This window comes from Hermetia illucens, chromosome 5 (genome assembly GCF_905115235.1).
Source record: "Hermetia illucens chromosome 5, iHerIll2.2.curated.20191125, whole genome shotgun sequence".
NCBI lineage: Eukaryota > Metazoa > Arthropoda > Insecta > Diptera > Stratiomyidae > Hermetia > Hermetia illucens.
Window position 1 is genome coordinate 83,398,145 of NC_051853.1, and position 23,257 is coordinate 83,421,401.

At 44.6% G+C, this 23,257-nt stretch overlaps 1 protein-coding gene across 2 annotated transcripts in view; it reads right to left on the bottom strand.

Moving 5' to 3' along the window:
* The window catches only part of LOC119658466, a 267,894-nt gene that overhangs the window by 176,053 nt on the left and 68,584 nt on the right, over positions 1-23,257 (bottom strand). For both annotated transcript variants that reach the window (XM_038065880.1, XM_038065881.1), the window contains exon 2: positions 3,072-3,204. In XM_038065880.1, the coding sequence (XP_037921808.1) occupies positions 3,072-3,204 (133 nt within the window). The remainder of the gene's footprint in view (positions 1-3,071; positions 3,205-23,257) is intronic.

Sequence of the window (23,257 nt, forward strand, 5' to 3'; positions counted from 1 at the left end):
TAATCTTCGACTCTTTCCAGCAGCGGAAGCTACTTTATGATTCGGACGAAAGGTCGAAGATGTATGTAATAGCAACAGGAGTTCCGCAGGGGTCTGTTCAAGGTCCTCTGCTATGGAATTTAATGCACAATGTGGACTACGGGTTGGAGCTTGCTAAACATAAGACGGAGTACAAAGCGACGGAAATAGAAAACTGTTGAAATTAGCATCGAAGCGCATGTTATTAGCTCTACGTCATAGCGGAAATACCTGGAAGTAACATTCGACTCCAAGCAGAACTTTAACCTCACTTGAGCAGAAAGCGGCGACTATCAGCTAAACACTGGCAATATACTGGCAAATTTTATACGCGGCACCAGATGGGCGTCGGCGATAAAAATAAGAGAAAATCGCAGACAGGGTCATGCTGCATATCGGCTAAGCGCTCTCCGAACATGTTGCGCCTACCGAACAACATCTTATGAGGCAGCATGCGTAATTGCAGAAATGATTCGAGTGGATATTCTAGCCGATGGGGCAAATCGTAGAATCAGGAAGCGAGCCTAAAAAAGCAAAGTGAGCGTATGAAGTCATTGGCTACATGGCAAACAGCATGGCACCAGGCGGAGAATGGCCGGCAGACACATAGACTTATCACAAACGTAAGTATATCGACTATGCGAAACCATGACGAGTTACGATCTGATTCGGTTCTTAACCGGACACTGTGGGTACAGGAAGCACCTCTATAGGGTTGGTCTCGTTGAATTGCCCGATTGTCCTACATGTGAAGATGCAGCCGAAAATGCAGAACAAGCTTTCTTCATTTGCCCAAAATTTTAAAGCTCAAGGAGAAACCTTGAAACAGAGCTAAGTACGCGTTTAACGGTGTAAAGTCTGCTGCTGTAAAGTTGCAATGGTGAAGTGGATCCACCAGCAGCTAAAAGAAGCAGAAGCAGAAGCACACCGGAGGCATAGAAGGGAAGCTACTGCAAGTAACGTCACGCAAAGCGTTAGTAACTCATTTAGAGTGAACAGTTAAGAACTGAGCAGCCCCGCGAAGCAATACCAGAACGGTGGTCCCGCGGAGAGGGAATAGAAAAATATGGGAGGTTTCAGTCAATAAGACTCCGGAATGCGTTTCCTTAGATTCCAAATTTTGCTACGAAAACTGGCATCTCATCCGGACACCTCTCTAACTCATCACTTTTTGCACGCCTCTTTCGAAGGAGCGCCCCCCTTTATGTTACAATTTCACTTTTCCTCACTTTCTCTGTTCACGAAAGCAAAACCGAACTACATGTTTGCTTTGGTGGCGTTATATCATAAATCTGCAATATTTTAGATGATTTCTAACGGCATATAAAAATACAAACTTTTCCAAAATGCATAACGTCGCAGAAGCACTCGCTACTAATCTCCCCATCTAAGGTAGAAATGTTCACAACATCAATTCCGAAAGTTTCTGCCACAATCTAATTATTTCACTCACTACTTCACTTTTTAATTCCCCACGCCACCAAAAACTCAGCTTCTAAAATACCCATTTATTTCTCCCAAAAGCCAAAAACAATCTACCCGGTTCAACTGTTCCGCTGTTTATCGATCAGCCGGCCGCAGTCCCCCTCCATGCAAAATGCATTTTCAACCGCCTCCACCAGAAACAAACGTTAGGCCTGCATTCTATAATATATGTCCTAATCAAGTTTAAGAGTAACGTTTATATTCCATTTTGACCGGTCATGCAATATTCCAACATTTCTATTATGTAAAAATTGACAATTTGTAAACAAATATATAAATGAGGTTTATAAGGTAAGGTAACAGGTGGTTTTGACAAATGAAATGAGATCATTAATTTTTAAAATTTTAAATGGTTGATGTAAATGAATGTCGGGGAGGGGAAAAGAAAATTGGGAGAAATATATTAGGAAAGGCTAGGGATGTTAAAATGGAAGAAAAGGGAAGAATATTACATATCAGTAAATGCATTCCGTTTTAGATTGTTTCTGGAAAAGGCGAATGAAGGACTGCACCTGTCGTAATGACGCGGACACTTGTGTTACACAAAATCTTAAAAACGAGAGTGCGTATTCCGTTCCCGAACCTCAAAAGAATAATGTAAAAGAAGCATTACTTGATTGCTTTTCCATCGGACGAATGGTCTCTTAAGTTAATATATTTCGCCCCCAAATAATTAGCGGCAATTTGCTGAGACGAATAAAATAACTAAGTTAGAAGGTATGCCACATTGCTTCATGTATACAAGCCAATGAACCTAATCATAATTAAAGTTCAAAATAAGGACATGTAGTTCTAGTATGCGTTGAGCTTTCCATAACACGGAAATGTGGGCGATGTACAATTTGATTAAATCTATAATAAGTCGTGTGTAGAAAAGCCTGAGGACGAAAAGGGGTCGGCAAATATTAAACGTCTATATTTACCTCCTAATCACCTGCCTTTTGAGATAATCATCCAATATTTCCGGTTAACGCTCCGAACTTACTAATCACAAGCACGGACTTTACTACTGAACATTTCTATCTCCAAAAGGTGGGATTCCTGGACGAAAACAAATGCCATCATTTAAGTTTATGACACACTTCGAACTTTTGATAGTCGCCCGCTATCTTTTTTAAGGACACCATAAAAGCACAATAATAAGTTGGAATATATGTCACCGCGTAAAAGGCCCGACTGAGTAAACCTGAATGTGCCCGTCATGTCAACAACGTGAACATATTCTCGAGAAGCATTTATAAAGTCTGCAGCCAGCCATTATGAAGGACTTAATAAAAATTACTCTGCCGCTCCATAAAGCCGAGTCGCCGGCATGATTTGAAAGCACCTTCATTCCATTATATATTTCATTTCATTCACTAAGCGTTTATTGTGTTCATAAATTTTACAGCTCCTCCGTTGATGGGGGTAGTAGCCGCCCACCCCTCTGGGCCAAATAATGAAATTAGTTGTTTGGAAGTGAATGCACGTACGAAACGGGAGTCCTTAGCCGGCATCCACTTTATTCACGTGCGCTGGTTTCATGTAATGGAAGCAGTAAAAATAATTAAATTTTCACGGGTACCCACCTTGTCTTCCAGGAGATTTGTGAACAAATCTAAATGGTCTTCATCCTCACTCATCATCGAAAAGAAATCCTTGAATGTATCCGGAAAAGTTGCGGGGAATTGTCCTTGTCGCGAATCGAATTTCGTTTCCATTCTGCAAAAGAGAGGAAAACATTATTTCATATTTGCTTTGGGACGATTATTTGCGCCATTTAAAATTCCGAATTTTAATTTTAAATGAATGTTGGGAAAACATGGAATAGCACGCCTAGGGCAATTCTCCCCCATATTTAAAAACGTGGCGCTCAGAAGTATTCCGAAAATTCAAATTATAATTTTTCTACTTATGTATGGGTATCTCTCCTGCTGGATTTAGGGGAAGTCGGTTTTCCGATTGCGTCATAAAGGAACGATTCGCTACAATATTCACTGATTTATTAATAACCTGTGCAAAGCGTAATGGGGGTGCCATCAACTAGCAAGCCAAGTATCGTCTCCTCAGTGTCAGCACCCCGTTGTCAATTTTTCCTCAAAAACCAGACGAATTACTGCTAAACGATTCCACAAGGTCTTTTTGATGTTTATATTTGTTATGGAGTACCGTAAAAAACAGTGCCCGATATCACCATATCTTCGGATGAACGTACGCCAGGGATTATAATTGGCACTTCAAGACGGTGCTCCACGGATGAAGGACCCTGCACAAGAGTTCTTCTTCAGATTCATTTTATTTTTCTTTTCTATTTCAAAGTGAACTCGCTGGTTATTAAGGCTCACGGTAATTTATTATGAATTGCAAAACAATTTCGACATCAAAAGAAAAAGCGCCGAAAATTTCAGAGAAGTTAGGACGTTAGTCTGGCTTCGTTTCTAGGATTCAAGAGAAATAGGGGCGAGAGCTGTGTTTCAAGGTAAGGAATATAAAAGCTTGCTTGGCATCAGTATTTATATTAGTGCGGTTATGTGCAGGAGTTAGTCTAGATGAATATTCGGCTTAAACGAAGTTTGTCATAATGTATTCATCATTCATTCATTTGATTTCGTGCCGGCTTTTCTACATCTTTTCGCTTGAACCTATATCCATTCAGGCAATATCTCAGTTGCTCCTTTTATGAGCTATCATCTCCATATCTTCATTATTTTTCAAATTTATTGAAGCGTTAATTACTGTTCACAAACAATCGTGTTTTTATGGTCACATGGGGCTTAAATATATGTACAGGTTGCCGTCATGATGTACGAGATGTGCTTTACACCCCTCCTCCCCCCCCCCCCCATCATTTACCAATCTAATGTTTACTAATGGTTGACGATCGATTTTGACAAGCAGCTTTGGGATTGTGTTTATTTTGAGATTGTAGTTATTCGCTTTTTTAAAAATCCTCTAATAAAACCACCAATTTTTGACTGCAGTTTACGCTGAAGGGGAGTGCTATCACTGGTACTGGTCGAAATGGTGAAAACTTCCTCAAAATCATAGTGGAGAGCATGCCTTCAAACTAGACATGGAGTGTGCATATACTGTACGGTCCTATTGGAGTGCCCGAATCGTTAGCTCCCTCTCCTTGGGATGGCTTGTTTTCTGGTGCAACCAGATGGTAAATTTCTTGCAAAGATGCGTCCTTTCAAATCCCTCATGGGGGGATGTAGCTCTAGCTTGTCAACTCATTTATCACCACAGCCATCTCGAGTCGAGAATGGGCTATACCCAACCCCGAGATTCGCGTTTGTGCCAGATTCTTCTGAGACCAGTGCGATCCTCAGCTCGACAGCCTTTGGGGCTTATCTTGTAAATAAAGGAAACGCATTTCCGAGTTCCACATGGGCTCATTGCCGCCAACTTTGCTATTGTGTTATTAGCCGATCCTTTGGCAATACTTGGTTCGCGTCGCGGACCACGCCAACGGCCTATCTAAGTCATCGCGGTTCCCCTTTCTCATTCCATTTTTCTATCCCCTTTTAGGATTTTTCTCTGGCGTTGTTTTTTCTCAGAATTATTTCCGATTCAGTATCCTACTTGAACCCGTTTTTTCAGTGCTGCCGCAGAAGCTTGCCAGTTTCGTAGTTTACAAGCGCGGAAACCACCTTAATTAAAACCTAATGATGCCACGTTGTCCGTTCCCTAAAAGTTAGCATAATCCATAGGTTTTACGATTTTCCCTGTCTGATAAATTAGGATTTCATTATTGCCCATTTTCCCAAATCCTCTTCCACAGGCTAAAGTCTTTCTTCCATGGCGATACGACGCTAGAAGGAAATATGAACGCCGCGTTTAGCTTTAGGTTTAGTTAAACATGTAGGACGAGCATGGTAACACGTAATTAGTAGACGTACTAACGTGTTGCCATAGCTTGCAAAGAAGAGTAAAGTGTAAAGATCTCAGTCGAATGTCGAGCACAAAATATTTAAATTAAAGAATAATTGACGGACATCTTTTGTGTTTTGATATTAGTGCATTTAAGTACTTTACATTAGCTTCATCAAGCGGTCATCAAATCGCTCCACTTCTTTCATGCAATCATGAAATCTCCCTCCGACTCCATATTGCTTGCGTGGGCTACTGGCAAAACCGAAGAATTATATCGGAAGTGGAACGGCTATGATTCAGGATATTAGCAAAATAACGTTGAATTGGGGATGCATTAAATCAAAGGAAAACCTCGCAGACTGTGCTTCGAGATCGAGGTATCAAACCGAGCGTATTACGAAAATATCCTTTTTGGGGAAATGAGTTTTTGGAGAAGTGTTAGCGAAAGGAGGTTGCTTGTTTCTCGGGAATTTCGAGTGAATTCGAAATACTGCATGTTACTCAAGTTTCCCGGAATCGATAAAGGTGGTGATATATTTTAGTCGACGTCCCTCACGCTTGAAGGGACCGAGCAAAGTCTTGGAGTGACAATTCACTGAAGAAAAACGGCCATTTGCGGAAGAAACTAGGGAAGGCTAGGGTTGGAGGTAGACTTAAAAACGCGAACAACTCATAAGCATTTAAACTTCCGATTCTACTGCCTCGAAATGATCACACTGATTATTCGGAAAGCATACAAGCCCTCTTCATAGAAACGGAAAAGTTGTGATCAAAAAAGGAACGCCTTTTCCAACGGGCATAGTACAGGAACTCTAAGAGAGTTTATTCGTGCGGAGTCTCATCTTTTAAATTTTAAATCTTGGGAGTTTAATTCGTACTGTTGCTCTCTTGAGCAGGACTACCAGGTATTCTAAGAAGTAGGACTTCGATTTCGACTCCTTTTCCAAAAATAAGTTAACAGGCCCTAGATACACATAGTATTTCATCAACTTTATCTATAGAGCTCGTCGCTATGATGTTTGAGGAACAATGCCTCTTATCATAATAATGAGTAAGAAGAATTAGAAGAGTATCACGACAGCAGGAAAGGGTTGTGCCGTGGCTTGTTGAGATTTGCTGGAGCTGCATCTCTTTAGGATATGTACCACAGTCCTGGAGACGCGCACCAGTGGTTTTCATATCGAAAGCGAGCAGGCGCGGTCACGAATCCACGAAGGACTTCGGCCAATCAGCCTGATCTCTTTCGTGCTGAAGACCCTAGAGCGCGTCCTGGACATTCACTTAAGGACGATTATAGAGAGAACGCCTTTTTCTAAGTCCCAGCATGCCTACCGCAAAGGAAAATCCACAGAAACGGCAATCCACGAGGTAATTGGCACGGTTGAGTGGTCGCTGCAGTACAAGCGGTTACCCTTGCTGCCTTCTTGGATATAAAGGGAGCTTTTAAAAACGTTGTATCAACGCCATCAAGGAAGCCTTCACCAAGGGTATATTACCCATTGGATTATATCGATGCAAAGTAAAGTGATGACGTGTAGTACTGATGAAGCGAACAAATGCCTTTCGAAATATCGGTATATGCGAATAAAAGATACCAGCGAAAAACGAAAACCGTCTTATTACTTCAAATAATCTTCAAGGCTGTAATATCAAGAGATGTGTGGTTGTCAGAAGACGATACTGAGTGAACGGAGATGACCAAAACGAAATGGCTACCCTAGCAACCTAAAAAGGTCGGGAAATTGACTGTGAAGGTCCGTTCGTAATTATTAAAGCTTCATTGAAATGTTCTTTCGATACGTGCTTGCATGTCTCTATGCTAGGCAGGCTCGAGAAAGTGGGGGCGAGGTCCTTTCAACACTTCCATCCATCAAGTGTCATCACACGAAACTTCACGTGTACTTTATCGATGCGCTGGTCCGCACCAGAAACTGAAAATTCAACAAACAGGGGCATTTGCGCAAACCTACAGAAAGATCAACACGCCTGCTAAACCTGAACAAGGCGGAGACCGGAAGTTCGACACTTCAGGTGTGAAAGGTTTTGTTTCTTTCTTATGTCAGTATATCTGATTCAAAAGTATCCCATTTGTACGTACCCCATAATGTATGTGAATTTAGCACGTCAGACTACCCACTTTAGTATGAATTTGGTAGTTCGTAGTTTGGGTTGCAGTGAATTTACAAGGAAAGGACCGCTTGGAGCTGATTAAAAAATGTACAGCCCCTTTTTTCTTGTAAGAGGACCCCCTTTAAATTCAACGTAGAAAGATTTAGATCACTGTATGCGTGAGTGTTCAGCGCTCCCAGCATCTTACCAAATTTCGTGTCAATCGGTATAGCCGTTTCCGATAAAAGTGCGTGTAACAGATAGATAGACAGACGAACGACAGACCTAGAATAATAAACCAGTATAGACGAAGAGAAGATGTGTAAACATACCGTGCAAGGGCTCGGAACCCCAGTACCGGCGGCTTTTGGAAGTGGACAGGCAGACTTCTGGTCGTCGATATATCTCGACTGCAGTGCTTCGCTCGTGGACAGTTTGGCTACAGTACTAGAAGCAGTTTAGATAAGAAAGTGTATACGCATAACATAAGCGCAGAAGGATGTGCCCAGGGAAGGTCGGCGTCAAAAGCAGTAGTGACACCAATCGCATTCGAGCGTAGGGAGTTAGCAGGGTTTCTCTGGATCGAGAACAAGATCCGTCAAGGAGAAACTCAACCATGAATGAAAATGACCTGGGTTAGAGGATTCCCATCTCAAAAAATGCGGAAAGAAGGGTGGAGGTTGTTGAACAAAAATCCGACCTGTAAGAATCATTCTTCATTTTGGCTGCAGCGGAAATTGTTAAGTTTTCGGAATTCATTAAAGATTAAGGCACCGTGCAGCAAGAAATCAAGCATACAGTGAGAACCATGAGATTTCCAAAAAGAAACAAAAAGACATATCGTCCACTTCACACTAAGACCGCGGTAGGCTGGTGCTTAAAACAATAGTGCTATTAAGGGAGCCGATATTCGATCAAAAAGTGTGTCATGGTTGGATTAAGGTTGTGCCAAAAAAGCCTAAAAAAAAGAAAGAGAAAATGAAAATCCGACCCGAAGCAATCATCATTTCAAGCATGGTTAGTATGCCCTATGCAGACATAGTGAAAGCGGACCATGAAATCAAGGACTTAGAGGAAATGGAAACAGCACTCTGAAGAACCAAACGGAGATCATGCTAGAGCTGCAAAAATTTGAAAACAGCAAAGCCGAAGGCTACTGCAGCCAACTAAAAAATTTACTTGGTGAAAGCGCTGCAGTGCGTGTTGAAAAGCATGTGATCGCTATACAGTACAAGGAGCTAGATGAAGTTACTTCTATGGCGGAAATTAGAAAGGCGTGTGGAAGCAGATAGACGGCGAACATTCAATTTAGGAGTCATACAGGTCCGCAAATTGCATACCCGATCTCCTACTAAAAACTGTTCAGGGTTTGTCCCTTCTGGAGAGCAAAAGCGGTAACAGTCTGCAGACACATTTAGATGTGGCTGTAATACCCTCAGTAACGATGAAAGAAGTACTGAAGATTTGCGGTAGCTTGGGACACAACCAAGCACGATGGCATTTCAAAAAAGCCCTTAAGCTGGTTGTTAAGTCGTGGACGGACATATTCGTGGAGTTGTTTGAAGCATATTTGGTGGCTGGGATCTTTCCCGAGGTATGGAAAAGACAAGGACATCTTACAGACCTATAAGTCTAACTATGGGGAAAATATTGGAATGAAATATCTTCAAAAGATTGGTCCCGGCTGTGGGGAGTCTAGGAGGCTTATCAGATCGACAATGCCGTTTCTGTATTTAACAGGTCACTGGCTTACCAGAAAATGCGATGCACGGAAGGGGTGCCACTGGTAAGTATTGTTATGATTACCCTTCACGTGCAAAATGTGTTCAACTCGACCAGTTGGAAACTTATAGTCGTCAGATATTTAACAGGTAGGAGGTTCTAATACGACACAGACCAAACTAAAGAATACATTGTCTCCGCGGGTGTTCCACAGGGCTGTCTTTTGGCACCACTATTGTGGAACATCATGTATAATGATGTCCTCAACGCATCCCAGTTGTTAGCGAGGCCACAATAGTGGGTTACGCCGATGATATTGCGGGGATTGTTGTCGCAAAACATAGGATGTGAAATTGTATATATTCCAAGCAATCACTGCTACGAAGGAGTGGCTGAAAGATGCAGGTCACGCACTTGAGGAGGACAAACTAGAGGTGGCGCTTATCATGAAGTAGCGTAGCGGCCCTATCAGAATGGGAAAACATATCATTATTTAAAAATCAGCAGTTAAATACCTCGCAGTGATAATAGTCGAGTCTGAATTGCAAGCATCACCTATAACATGTTTGCACCAAAGCGTGCAATATTAGCATGGCCTTGGAAAGGATGATGCCAAATGTCGGGGGCCGCAATGAATTCGTACACTGCTTAGAGCTAGATTAGTGAACTTGATACTGCTCTACGCAGTGTCAATTTCGTCATCTGCATTGCATAACACAATGCTCAAAAGATGAGCGCGGTTTATAGAAATAGCGCCTTAAGAGTGTACTGTGTTTTTAGAACTATTTCAGAAGAAGTGACCTACGCAGTAGCCGGAATGATGCCGGTGAACATTTTAGCCGACGAGATGACGCTTCTAGGATGCACCCGATTCTTCTTCCGATTGGCACGTGGAAAACGTCTAAACGGAGGAATTGTTAGACAGGTGGCAAAAACGTTGGGAATGGCGGAAAGAGGTCGATGGAGCCGCAGATTGATTCCCAGTATCAAGGTGTTCCGGATAGCTGAGTAGTTAAAGCACAAAGCTGTCATACAGAAGGTCCCGGTTCAAATCTCATTGGTGGCTGTGGGATTTCTATGACGTCGGATACCAGTCAACTCAGCTGTAAATGAATACCTGAGTCAAATTAGGATAATAATCTCGAGCGAGCGCAGTGATGACCACATCACCTCCTATAAGGTATTGTGATTCTGTAGTGTAGCGTTACGATCTTGAATGAACTGCTCTAACACACTTCAAGGCTCTGACCCAATATGGATTGTAGCGCCAACGATTATTATTATTATCAAGGTGTGGACGCAGAGAGGGCATGGTGTAATAAACTATGATATTACACAGTTTCTCACAGGACATGGCGGTTACCTCCGGACAAAAAAGAAAAGACAGATAGTGACACCATTATAGTAAAGTTTGGTTTTCAATAGGAACTGACTTCACGGTTACGACATTTGGCTATGGAAAATGAACTATGGTTTACGGAAAGTGCGTACGTTCCTTGTAAAGGGTAATGAGGGTCCTCAGAATGCTCGCTTTCTCCAACTTGACTAGTAATTCCAACGATATAACCTGCACATTCTGGGCTTAAACGAAGTAAGAAACTGGAACTCTGAAGAATATTCCTCTCCTTGATGCAAAACTAATGATAATCTGCTTTAAGAAGCATCACAATCGTACTGTGTTGAAGCGCTACCGGCGCAATGAAATAGAGCTCTGACAACAATTTGTTCGGACATGTGATGGGGAGATACGATTTTGACGAACGAAACGGTAATATTGGGTGGTTTGTGAATTTCTTCTTGTTCGAGCATAAAGCTTGCTATATGGTGAGTTGGGTTTTAACTGAACGCCACCGTTTAAGCAATCTGCAATCTGATTGACTACTTCGCGATAAGTAGTTGATTTAGGAGTTGATTCCTGGATGTGCGTAACAAAAGAGGCGCTAAAATTAGCCTCGAAGGGGATCATCATCCGATGGTCGCTCAATTTCGCTTGCATGTTATATCCACCACTTCCAGCAGAGTTGGGAAGCTGCGATTCCCCAAGTTCAACATTGACCGCTGGCATGATCCACTTGTCGCTCGTCAGTGGGTAAGCTATCTTGCTGATGGGACGGTGGATATACTGTCTAACCAGGAAGAAAATATAGATGAGCATTAGGCCATCATTAAAAATGGTCTTTTCTCGAGTGCTACACAGGTCGTTGGTCACGTCTTCATAAGATTTGGCTGATCCCGGAACCTTGGAAGCGGGTCAATAAACTTAAGCCGTTGTGGGTGAAATGGCGAGTCACCGCAACATGCAGATACGTACTTTACTCCAAGCAGAAGAGAAATCATTTGTGCCATCAATGTGCATTGAAACATAGTAAAGCCGCTGGGCTTAACGGGGTTTCCACTTGTACAGAAATCTTGGGAATCGGAGATCCTAAAGAAGGGAACCCGTTTTGAGTGTGACAATTGGAGGATGCTCTGCTCCCTATTGTTGGAAAGATAATTGCTAAGATAACCCGGGAATTCATCTAAACTCATCTCAAAAGCTTGACTGCCAGGGAGTAGACTGATTTCAGTTCTGGATCCTGCTGCATGCCCATATCAATACCCAACGAGTGATGCTTCACCTGCTTTTCATAGATTTGGAGAAAGCTTTCAGTAACCTGAACAGGGAGTATATCTGTTGCGCTCTACGCAGGAGTGCCAGAGAAACCAATAGCTATTATCAAGGTGACTTATTATGGCACAAAATGTTACGTGCTGCATTAAGGTAAAATTTCAGAGGAATTTGAGGTCCAAAGCAGAGTTCGTCAGGGTTGCATCTTGTCACCGATATTATTTCTTACTGGTATCGGATGCGTTCTTTCAGACGACGTAGAGCAGGACGTAGATTGCGCTGATGACAACCCTTTTGCTCTTTCACTCGGTTATGAACCTCGGCCAAATAGTTCTAGATTTGGAAAGAAAAGTAAGTAGGGTTAGATTCATGATACATATCAACCAAATCAAGGATATCAGTCTGACGGATCATTGCACTTTCCCTATCTACATTAGTAGGCATTAACGGCACTAAGTCTTCGCTGCCATGCCTAAAATTGGGAATTTCATTTATCCCAACATCCAGATCAAATTGAAACTGTTCTATGCAAGTATTTTCTCTGTGTTGCTATATGGGAGTAGCACATGAAAAACCTGTCTGCACCGTATCATCGGAGTTCGTTAGCCATGCACTTTCTTAAAACGAAGAAATTGCTCTGGTACTCGTTTGCAGGACGGGCGACAACTGCATTGCAGCTACGTCATGCACTCCTAAGATATCTGTCGAGTAAGTCGCCCCAAGGGTGCTTGTCACAAAATATTAGTGGATGAATGCGAGTGTGTCAAGAAGTCGGGGGGGGGGGAGCTGAAGCGCATTTCAGGTAACCGCGAACGATGGCGCCTAGGCAAGGTTGATGCGCTGTAATTTTAATCAAGACATCGATCAATACTTCCATGAAGGTCGCACAGCATTGATAATCGTAGCTAAGGAATTCCTTATTTTGCACCTTGAATGAGGTCCAGTCTGGGTTGTTACCTTGGGTCCCTGAACTTGGGAATTGTTATTGAAACTAAGTACTACTCCTAACTAAATGTTTTATCGTTATTGTTTTTCGTTTGTAACTTACATCTAAGGATTCCCCGTAAAATTACGAAGCTTCAACCGACTTAAGTAAGTTAAGTTACAAAAATCGTTCACACTAGGTTTAGAACCAATTGAGTCACACGCACGTAATCCCCACAAGAGCCGATGTCCTCTATATATTACTGCTAAAGTGTTAACACACAATAGCCCCAGAGCTCCATCAAAACTGAGTGTGTTATTAGCCCACAGGGATAACCGTTTATCGACTACCCAACGGAAGAGCACTCAATGTTTAAACTCCTATTGTGATTTATCACCACGTTCCCCGAGGAGAAGAGCTTATTTGCCCAACAGCGTAATCTATAATCTAACTAATGACAAAATGGGGTTATCTCAATTTACAGAATACACAACGGGCTTAGAGTAAGTCAACAAAGTAATTAAGGCGATTCGATCAATCGACAAGTAATAAGATAGCACGGCTGCATCTACAGTACGCCACCGGGGGTAAGACATCCCCCGCTGAGTCAATTATATTAGATATCGCTTAAAACAATGAGAGAACACAACGAACCGTTGTTATTGTCGACCACAACTGTGCAGTTGATAAAAAAGTCGCCTTCCCAATTAACTTGTCGGCAAACATACAACCAACGCAACGGCAAGGACTGCAGAGGAGCAACATAATTTTCAGGAAAGAATTTTCATAAAGGACGCTCGTCTTATTAAAGAACGGAAGGAAACATTAAACAAGACGTTTAAGAAGTACACTTGCAAATAAGATTACGTTGGCATTTATATTTTAATTGAATTCTTCTCGTCCTGAATGGCAACTGCGGGGGAGAGTTAGTTTCGAACCATGAAAAATGGATGCGGAATTAAATTCCATTTCGTTTGGAAATTCGTTTAGTCACATACAATTAAATTGAAAGAGGAATCAAGTTTAAAACTCGAGGGGGAGGGTTATTTAATTTACATAAATTTTTCGCCCTGTGGACTTGAAAAGGGAAATTATGATGTTTTGCTTACATTAAATGTGTGAAAAATTTTCAATTTGTCTCGCAGGGATATTTCATGGTACCACAGCTCGTAGTACTATAGTGGTACTGAGTATTATTTCGATGTCACACTCCTCTACCCCAATGAAATTTACCTTTGTCAATTGAAATAGTTATTATGCGTGCATCCCTCCACGAATTAGATGCATGAAATAAATCGCAAAAAGAAGCAAGTATCTTCTACATACGGTATATGGACCTTTAATGCAACGTATGTCAGGTTATTTTCTTTGGGGTGGTAATCACCCACTATAATGTCCAGTGACGCAGCAGATTCACATGGATAAGACCACTTGCGGGGGGTTGAAAGGTACTATGTGTCCCAGTGGGGTTTGCAAATTCAGTACACCTCACCAAAATCTGGGTCATGCACACTTATTAAGCACTTACTACCTAATCCTACGCTCAATTTTACCTTCGTAACGAATGGGCAATGCAAAGCAGCAGAACGAGAGAAGGTCAACAGCGAATTCGACGCCCTGTAAAATATAGATCAGTCAACTGGTCCTCCAGGTAGGGGGCTGTGCGGCAGTCTGACAGCCTGTTCATAGTATATCTTCGACCCAGAAACTCAGCCTCCAGTCGGACCACATAGCAATTAATGGTAATGAAACTATCAGATTCGTTATCTAAAATCTCAAGCGTTACAAAAACAAATCCTGCAGATGTCAAAACCGATAGCATTGTCCTGAAATGGAGTCAGCTGAAACTCGCTATCAGGACAGGCGCAAAGAGAGCCATTGGGATCTGGAGCTGCTTACAATTTAACAGAAAGAATGAGATCAGCTATCCAGTGAGGTACCATATGTACGCGGCCGGGAATCTTAGAAACATTAAGAAATATAAACAAGTCGGGAAACTGGAAGCTAGGCACTTCAGGAATGAAAGGTTTTGTGTATTTCTTTTATAAAGAGATTTGAGTGTGCATTTGTCCCATTAGTTTGTAGCAAATAATATATGCATAGATTATGTGAAAATATGCACTTTCAAGTGATATTGACATTCAAAGTCTTGAATTTGCACAGTAGTGACAGCTTTGACCTATTGTAACTTTGTTAGTAATAGTGCGATTTTCACCAAATTTGGTAAGATTATGCTTTATGCTTACATTGCTGCAGAATTTTGTTTCTAGAGTGAACTGAAGGGGAGGTTTTCCTGCCCCCTGCCCCCCCTCAATCCCACACCGTCCAGGTAGGAGATCGGCAAAATGGGTTTCGTATTCAGATCAACCATTGATGCCATCAAAATGGTTACCGGCTTGGCCGAAGATGCAATCCATTGAAAGGGCAGTACTAGCAAATATTGCATGGTAGTGACCCTGGATGTGAGAAATGGATACAATTCGGCCACCTGGAACCTAATACGGGAATCTCTGGCGAAGATTGGTATTCCCGCTTATCTTGCAGCTATTGTCAACAGCTATTTACAAGAACGGGAGCTTTGATATGACACTGATGACGGACCCCAAGAGTACGTTATCTCTGCGGGTGTCCCACAGGGCTCCGTACTGGGCTCACTTCTGTGGAACATTATGTACAACGACGTACTTAACCTTCCCCTTCCGGAGGAAGCCATGGTGGTGCGATATTGCGCTGGCTGTGGTCGCAAAGCACCTCGAAGATGCTGAGTTATACTCATGCGAAGCGATCAGCGCTGTTAAGGGTTGGCTAGAGAGTTCTGATCTGACACTTGCGGAGGAAAAAACGGAAGCGGTCTGCCTCACCAAGCGCCGTAAAAAAAATTTTGCCCTTATTCAAATTGGGAATCATATCATCACTTCTAAGCCTGCCATCAAATACTTGCGAGTGACGGAAAGCTTAACTATAAGCAACAGGTGCAGTACATTTATGATAAAGCATTGACTGCAAGTATGGCCCTGGCAAGGATGATGCCGAACGTGGGAGAGCTACGGCAGGCTTCAAGGTTGCTTATAGCTAGGGTGGTAAGTTCGATCCTGCTCTATGCAGCTCCACTTTGGGGAAAGGCATTGCAGGTTACATTTAACGCTAACAAACTGCGTTCAGTCTACAGAAGAACAGCCCTAAGGGTGTGTGCTCGGCATCAAGGGCTGTCTCAGATGATACAGCATTCGCCATTTTTGGAATGGTGCCCATTGACATCTTGGCAGATAAGATGACGAACATATATAATGCGAAGTCTATCTCTCCTTTATCGCAGACGAAGAACGCCGCCGCATGGAGGATTGTCCAAACTGGGATGGAGTCCCAGAGGACCCAGAGCATGTATTCTTCTACTGTCCAAGGTTTGTGGAGGAAAGGAAGAACTTAGAGCAGACTCTAGGATAGGTGCGCGTACCAGATAATCTGGTGCGAAGAATGTTCGCATGTCAGGACGACTGGGATGCGATCAACTCCATGGTCGTATCTATTCAGAGCAAACTGCGAAAGGCAGAGGAGATTAGAAAAGCGCGGTTACATACGCCGCGTAGAGACGAAATTGCACCAAGCTAAAATGAACTGACTCCGCCCCATGATGTAATACCGTATGATGATTCTACGGGGCTTGGGGGGAGTCGGGGGTGGTTTTAGTCGGTAAGAATCCCACACTCTGGAGTGTCCAGGCCGGTGTCTTTTGAAGATTTCCACCTCCTCAAAAAAAAGACTGACAGACAGACAGTAAACCGATTTTAATAAGGTTTTGTGTTTACACACAATGCCACAATCCCCGCACATCGATGGAGCGTAGGCCATGCCATGTACCACTGCCAAAAGGCAAGAGCTTTGGGAATGGCGTCCGAACTTCATAAGCTTCTTGGTGACTATGTGAACTTGTAAAGGTGGCATGACTACACTTTGTCGCATTTACGATTTTCCAGCGGCAATCATTGCTCGAGCTCTTTCATATGATTTTCGAGGACTCGAGATGCAACACTACGATGGAATGTGTGCATTGTATCGCTATATCGCCAGCTAGGGTAGAAGTAAATAGGCACTCATTTGTGAGCAAATCTGCAATATATATCAAATAAAGCAGAGGGTCCAGGACACTACCTCAGATACGACTCAAGAATTTTGTGGGTATTCGTAAGTAACTTTTTCCTTGACTTTGCAGATCAACATCATGATATACGGCCGAGCATACTTTCTACCTTTCAATGTACAACTTTTCCCGAACTTGTTCAACAGTCCAATGTTTTCTTCTGAGAAGGAACACTTTCTTTTTCGTCTAAGTCTTGCGGTAGCGTGGATAGTAGAAGTTTCTCGAATAGCTTTGATAGCGAGAGAAGGATACTTATCGATCTACAGGACATGACAAGTATAAAATCTTTACCTTCCTTCGGGATCATGGTTATTTGTGACAATTTGCAGCATTTCAGAAAGTAACAAAGGCGTATGACACCATTAAATATATATGTTAATTGAATGATTGCAGATCCTGGCAGTTCTTAGATCATTTTGCCCGTTATAAGGTCGAAACCAGCAACCTTTTTCCGATCAATGTGGTCTTGCGAGAATCTTAAGACTTCGGAAACTTTGAAATGAAACGGTCGATGTGCCTCTTTGGGAATCGAACTTTTCTTCCGTCAGCTGCGGGTTTGGTAGAAAAACACTTTTCAAGTGTTGAGCAAAGATTGAACTTTTCTCGACATCACTTCTCGCCCAGCTGTCGTCCGACAAGCGGATTGGTGATTGGCGTAGGATTCACCTATAGATCTTTTTAACCGTCCTCCAAAGAGAATAATTCATAGTCGGAAAAGGTGTCAGACTTTCAAGGAGGCATTTTAGATCCTTATGTTTCTCCTTTTCAATACTTTTTCAGACGCCTGTCTACCTGCTGCCAGATTCTTTTCCGAATTCGGTAATGGAAAATGTTGCCACTCACGCCTCAACTGTAGTTTTTTTCTTATAAGCCGCTTTATTATCTTGGAACACTTTGGATGTTCTGAAACCGTAAATTTGGACTTCGGTGTTGTATGCAGAGCAGCTGATGTTAAGATTTCAGCCTGGTCGAGTTCGAGGTTTGATTTCAAGGACATATTTGTTTTAAATGCAAAGATATACGAGTATATTGCCAAGCCAGTAAGCTCACTTTGTGGTGGTAGGCTCTGTAGGAATTGGTTGATTTGAAAACCGGTGAATGATCGAAACTTATATTAAAGCAGGGCTGCACAGACAGGTGGTTTCTTTGGATATTTCTCGTTATGCCAACGTCGATAAGGTCAGGTTTTAACGACGATCAGTTAGCCAGTAAGTTGGATTGCCGCTCGATAACACATCGAATTTACAGTTCGTCGATATGGCAACGGGGAGGATTTTGCCGCTAGAAGAGATCAACATTGAGCCCCAATACGTATGTTTGGCAATGAAGTCTCCAACTACAATAAGTCTTCTAGTGTTGAAAAAGCTTACAAACTGTGCTGCACAGATGGCAAATCGAGGAGGATCACCTCATTCTACTACGCATATAGAAGTAGCTTGCATGTGGCGCGGCAGGATTCGCAGCATTCGAAATTTATTTCGAATGTTGCGAATGCGAACGAATAGATGGCGTGGATCTATCCACTTTGCGGAGTTCGCCACGGGAGTGGAGGATCGGCGAGAAAGTGTGCCATGAGTTAGGGGCAGAAAAGAAACACATGAAGCGAGAGTCTCTTCTGCCTCTAACGAGCAAACAGTCACATTCACACAAATTATTTAATAAAGTCTAATGGTTAAATCTATCGAGTATTGATTGTAAAAACCCAGTCTATGTTCCGGTGTACCTAAAAGTGTGGTTTGCAAAGAAATTAATATTAAAGTTAAATTGGTGACCCCAAAGAGCACAAAGCCCTAGTACTATCAGTATCCAAAGTGAAGAAAGAGAGGCTGGACCCTCACCTGTAAACATAACTATTGAACAACCTGTGCAGCCGATACCTCAGATGACTCGTTCTGTTCCTCTGATCTCGAGCGCGTTTTATCAAGTTAACCAAACATCAGCACCGCAGCCCCAGACGCCAGCACCGCAGCGCCAGACGTTAGCATCACTGCCGCAGCCACCATCGTTGCCGCCGCAGCCGCAGGCATCACCATCTCAAACGTAGCTGACACCAACATTACTGCCGCATCAGAAATTCAACGAGCACGACCACCTTTCAACATTGGCAGCAGCAACTTAGGTTATAGATTATTTGGCAATCAATCTTCAAATTTAATTGTTAAAAGTTAAAATTGTGATAATATTTCAATAATAATAATTGAAAATCGCTGCAAGAGACGGCGTTAGGTATTTCACATCGCGGGTTCTCCGTTTCCTTGGTGGTGTTTTTGGTCTGCGCTGGAGAGCGTCCGCTTCGGTCGTCATTTCTCTGTTCGTGCGTGCATTTGTGGGTGCGGCCCGCCGTGTCGGAGCAAAATTCACCGCGTCTGCATTACAACTCGTACTTTTCGTTAAACAAGATGTCGTTTGACAGCAAAGACGCGGCAGGCCCATCGGACCCGCAAGTGACCGCCCTCGCCGTACGCGTTCCTCCGTTTTGGAGGCGGAACCCGGAGCTGTGGTTCGTGCATTTCGAAGCGCAGTTCCAAATGTCCGGCATCACATCGGACGCGACCCGCTTCAACTACGCGGTGGTCGGCCTGGACGAAGAGTCCATTCTTCTGGTGTCCGACGTAGTGAAGTCGGCATCGTACACACAGCTCAAGAGCGAGTTGATCAGGCGCCTGTCGGCAAGCGAGTCGGCAAAATTAGACCACTTGCTGGCGGGTTTAACGTTGGGTGATCGAACTCCCAGCCAATTGCTTCGCGAAATGAGGCAATTGGGTGGGAGCAAGATTGGCGATGACCTGATCAAGTCGCTCTGGCTGCGACGGCTCCCGGAGGGCACCCAGGCAATCCTCGCTTGCGTCTCCGGTTCCTTGGAGGAACTGGCAGCGACGGCCAGGTGCAGGAGGTGTACGTACGCCCAACCTTGGCGGCCGTTCAACCACCGTCGGATGAGGTGGGTGACTAGAGGCGCGAGATAGCCGCTTTAGCAGCCAGTGTGGCCGAGATGCGGGCGACGTTGGACGCACAGCGTTCGGGCGCCAGATCGCGAGCACGCTCGCGGTCTGCCACCCGAAAAGGGCGATCAGGTAGCAGGTCGTCAGGACAGTCTGCGGACCGAGGGATTTGCTGGTACCACCGCAGATTCGGGGATAAAGCGACAAGATGTACGCTACCGTGTAGATTCGCTCCTACCGCAAAAAACTAGGTCCGCGGGGGGTCTTGGCGACGGCCACCCAGAACGCAGCGCCACGTCGCCTAACTATTTTCGACCCCCTCAGCAGGCGCAGCTACCTCATCGATACTGGTGCGGAGGTTTCGGTTCTTCCCGTACCTCGGCAACATCAACTTTTCCCACAATCGCTCAAACTTGCGGCAGCAAATTCCTCCCACATAAACACGTACGGGTATAGGCAAGTGGACGTGAGTCTTGGCTTGCGTAGGACGTTTTCGTGGCGTTTCATCCTGGCGGATGTCAGCTTCCCCATACTAGGCGCAGACTTCCTGTGTCACTATGGATTGCTGGTGGACTTGCAAAACAAGTCTCTTATAGATTCCACGACCAACCTTAATTCGTCGGGACAAATGGTATCTCACCCAGGCAATAATCTTTCCGTTCTTTTAGAAGACATTACCGACTCTCGTGTTCGGGCACTTCTCCAAAAGTTCAACCAGATTACTACCAAGTGTAGTCTCTCCAAACCAGTGAAGCACAATGTGCAGCACCACATTATCACTACTGGTTCCCCGATCTTCTCGAAGGTGCGTCCTCTACCATCCCAGAAACTGGCTATTGCACGGAAAGAGTTTGAACAACTCGTTCAACAGGGTATCTGCAGGCCCTCAAACAGCTGTTGGTCTTCCCCACTGCATATGGTCCCTAAGCCAAACGGCGAATGGCGCCCATGTGGGGATTACAGAAGGCTAAATGCACAGACTGTTCCTGACCGATATCCAATTCCACTCATCCACGACGCACGGCGCATCACCTCGCGAATTGCCGCATCTTTTCGACCTTGAACTTAACCAAGGCTTATCACCAAATCCCAGTAGCTCCTGAAGACATTCCAAAGACGGCAATATGCACACCCTTTGGACTCTTCGAGTTCACCCGGATGACTTTCGGATTGTGCAATGCGGCGCAAACCTTTCAAAGGTTCATTCACTCAGTCCTGCGAAACCTCGAGTTCTGTTTCGTATATTTGGATGATGTTTTGGTCGTTTCTTCCACTGAGTCTGAGCACTTAGCCCATCTCGAGTGCATTTTTCAAAGTCTCCTTGAGGCCGGTTTAGTCCTAAACGTTGAGAAATGCAAATTTCTCCAAAAACAGGTGAGATTCCTCGGCCATTTCATTTCCCCTGAAGGAATACAGCCCGACCCAGACAAGGTGCAAGCGATAACAAGCTTCCCGCGTCCAAAGACACTGAGGGAGTTGAGGAGGTTCTTGGGCATGCTGAACTTCTACCGTCGTTTCCTGCCCAAGGCCGCCCATCACCAGTCCATTTTGAACGCGTACTTGTCTGGCCCCAAAACTAAGGACACACGAGAGATCGTGTGGTCTGAAGAGGCTATCTGCGCGTTTGACAAATCCCGTCAACAATTGGCCGACGCTACACTCTTGGCATTCCCTCTGCAAGATGCACCCCTAGCCGTTTTTGTTGATGCCTCTGACATCGCAGTAGGTGCTGCCCTTCACCAAAAGGTGGATCAAGTTTGGCAGCCGTTGAGCTTCTTCTCGAAGCAGTTGAATTCCGCTCAACGGAACTACAGTACCTACGATCGCGAACTGCTCGCCGCGTATTTGAGCATCAAATACTTCCGTTTCTCCCTAGAAGGCAGGCCGTTCACAGTGTTCACGGACCATAAGCCTCTCACGTATGCTTTGAAACAGAAGCCCGACAAAGCGTCCCCTCGTCAGCTTCGTCATCTGAACTTTATAAGCCAGTTTACGTCAGACATCCAGCACGTGTCCGGCAAGGACAACCTAGTTGCTGACGCTTTGTCTCGTGTCTCCGAGGTTAACATCCCCGCCTCACTCGATTTCTCGGCTATTGCCAAGGCGCAGGAGGATGACGCAGCACTTAAGAGCCTCAAATCCAACCCCAAATACAAATTTCGGGAGTTGCCCATCTTCGGCTCAAACCTCTCTCTCTGCTGCGAAGACTCGGAAAAGGGACCTCGGCCATACATTCCGGCCACATTTCACAAGGAAGTGTTCCACGCAGTTCACGACTTGGCGCATCCCGGCATCAGGACAACAAACCGGTTAGTCACCGGAAAATACTTCTGGCCCTCCATGAACAAGGATATCAATTCCTGGGCCAGAGAGTGCATCGCATGCCAAAAGTGTAAAGTCTCCAGGCATGTAAGGAAAGAAGTGGGCTCATTCCCCCGCACTACCAAGCGTTTCCACACAATACACCTCGACATAGTAGGGCCTTTGCGAGACTCGCACGGTTATAGGTATTGTCTCACAATCATCGACAGGTTTACGCGGTGGCCTGAGGCAATACCTCTGAAAGACATTACGGCGCAATCATGTGCCGAAGCCCTCTGTCGAGAGTGGATACCTCGCTTTGGCGTCCCTGCAGTGGTCATCACTGACTAGGGAATGCAATTTGAGTCCACTCTTTTCTCCGAGTTAGGCAAACTCCTTGGTTTTAAACGCCAGGGGACTACTGCATACCACCCGCAATCCAATGGGATGCTAGAACGTTGGCACCGGACGCTGAAAACCGCCATTATGGCACGTGACGATCCGTCCTGGTCCCAAGTCTTGCCTCTGGTCCTACTCGGCCTACGTACAACCCGACGAGAGGAATTTGCTGCCAGCCCCGCAGAGCTGGTATACGGGGAGAACCCAAGACTCCCAAGCGATCCGGTCTTCGACAAGAGATCGAGTCTCACGGAGTCGGGGTTGGTGCATCTGCTGAGGGACAATCTCCGACGCATCAAAGCGCCGCCACCCACTCGACACTCGTCCATACCTGCTTGTTCGCCCAAGGAACTGGACACATGCACGCACGTGCTGATCAGGACGGATGCCGTCCGGAAGCCGCTGCAGCCTCCATATGAGGGCCCGTACCGCGTTCTCGAGCGGGGAGAACATTTCTTCCAGCTCGAGATCGGTGGACACAGGAAGGCGGTCTCTCTGTCCAGGCTGAAACCCGTGTCCGCCCCGAAGCAGCGTCGTGTCCGTTTTGTGGATTGACGGCGAACGAAGTTCCGGGATCAGTCGCCGAAACCCCTAGGTTTCATCTGGGGGCGGAGTGATGTGGCGCGGCAGGATTCGCAGCATTCGAAATTTATTTCGAGTGTTGCGAATGCGAACGAATAGATGGCGCGGATCTATCCACTTTGCGGAGCTCGCCACGGGAGTGGAGGACCGGCGAGAAAAGTGTGCCATGAGTT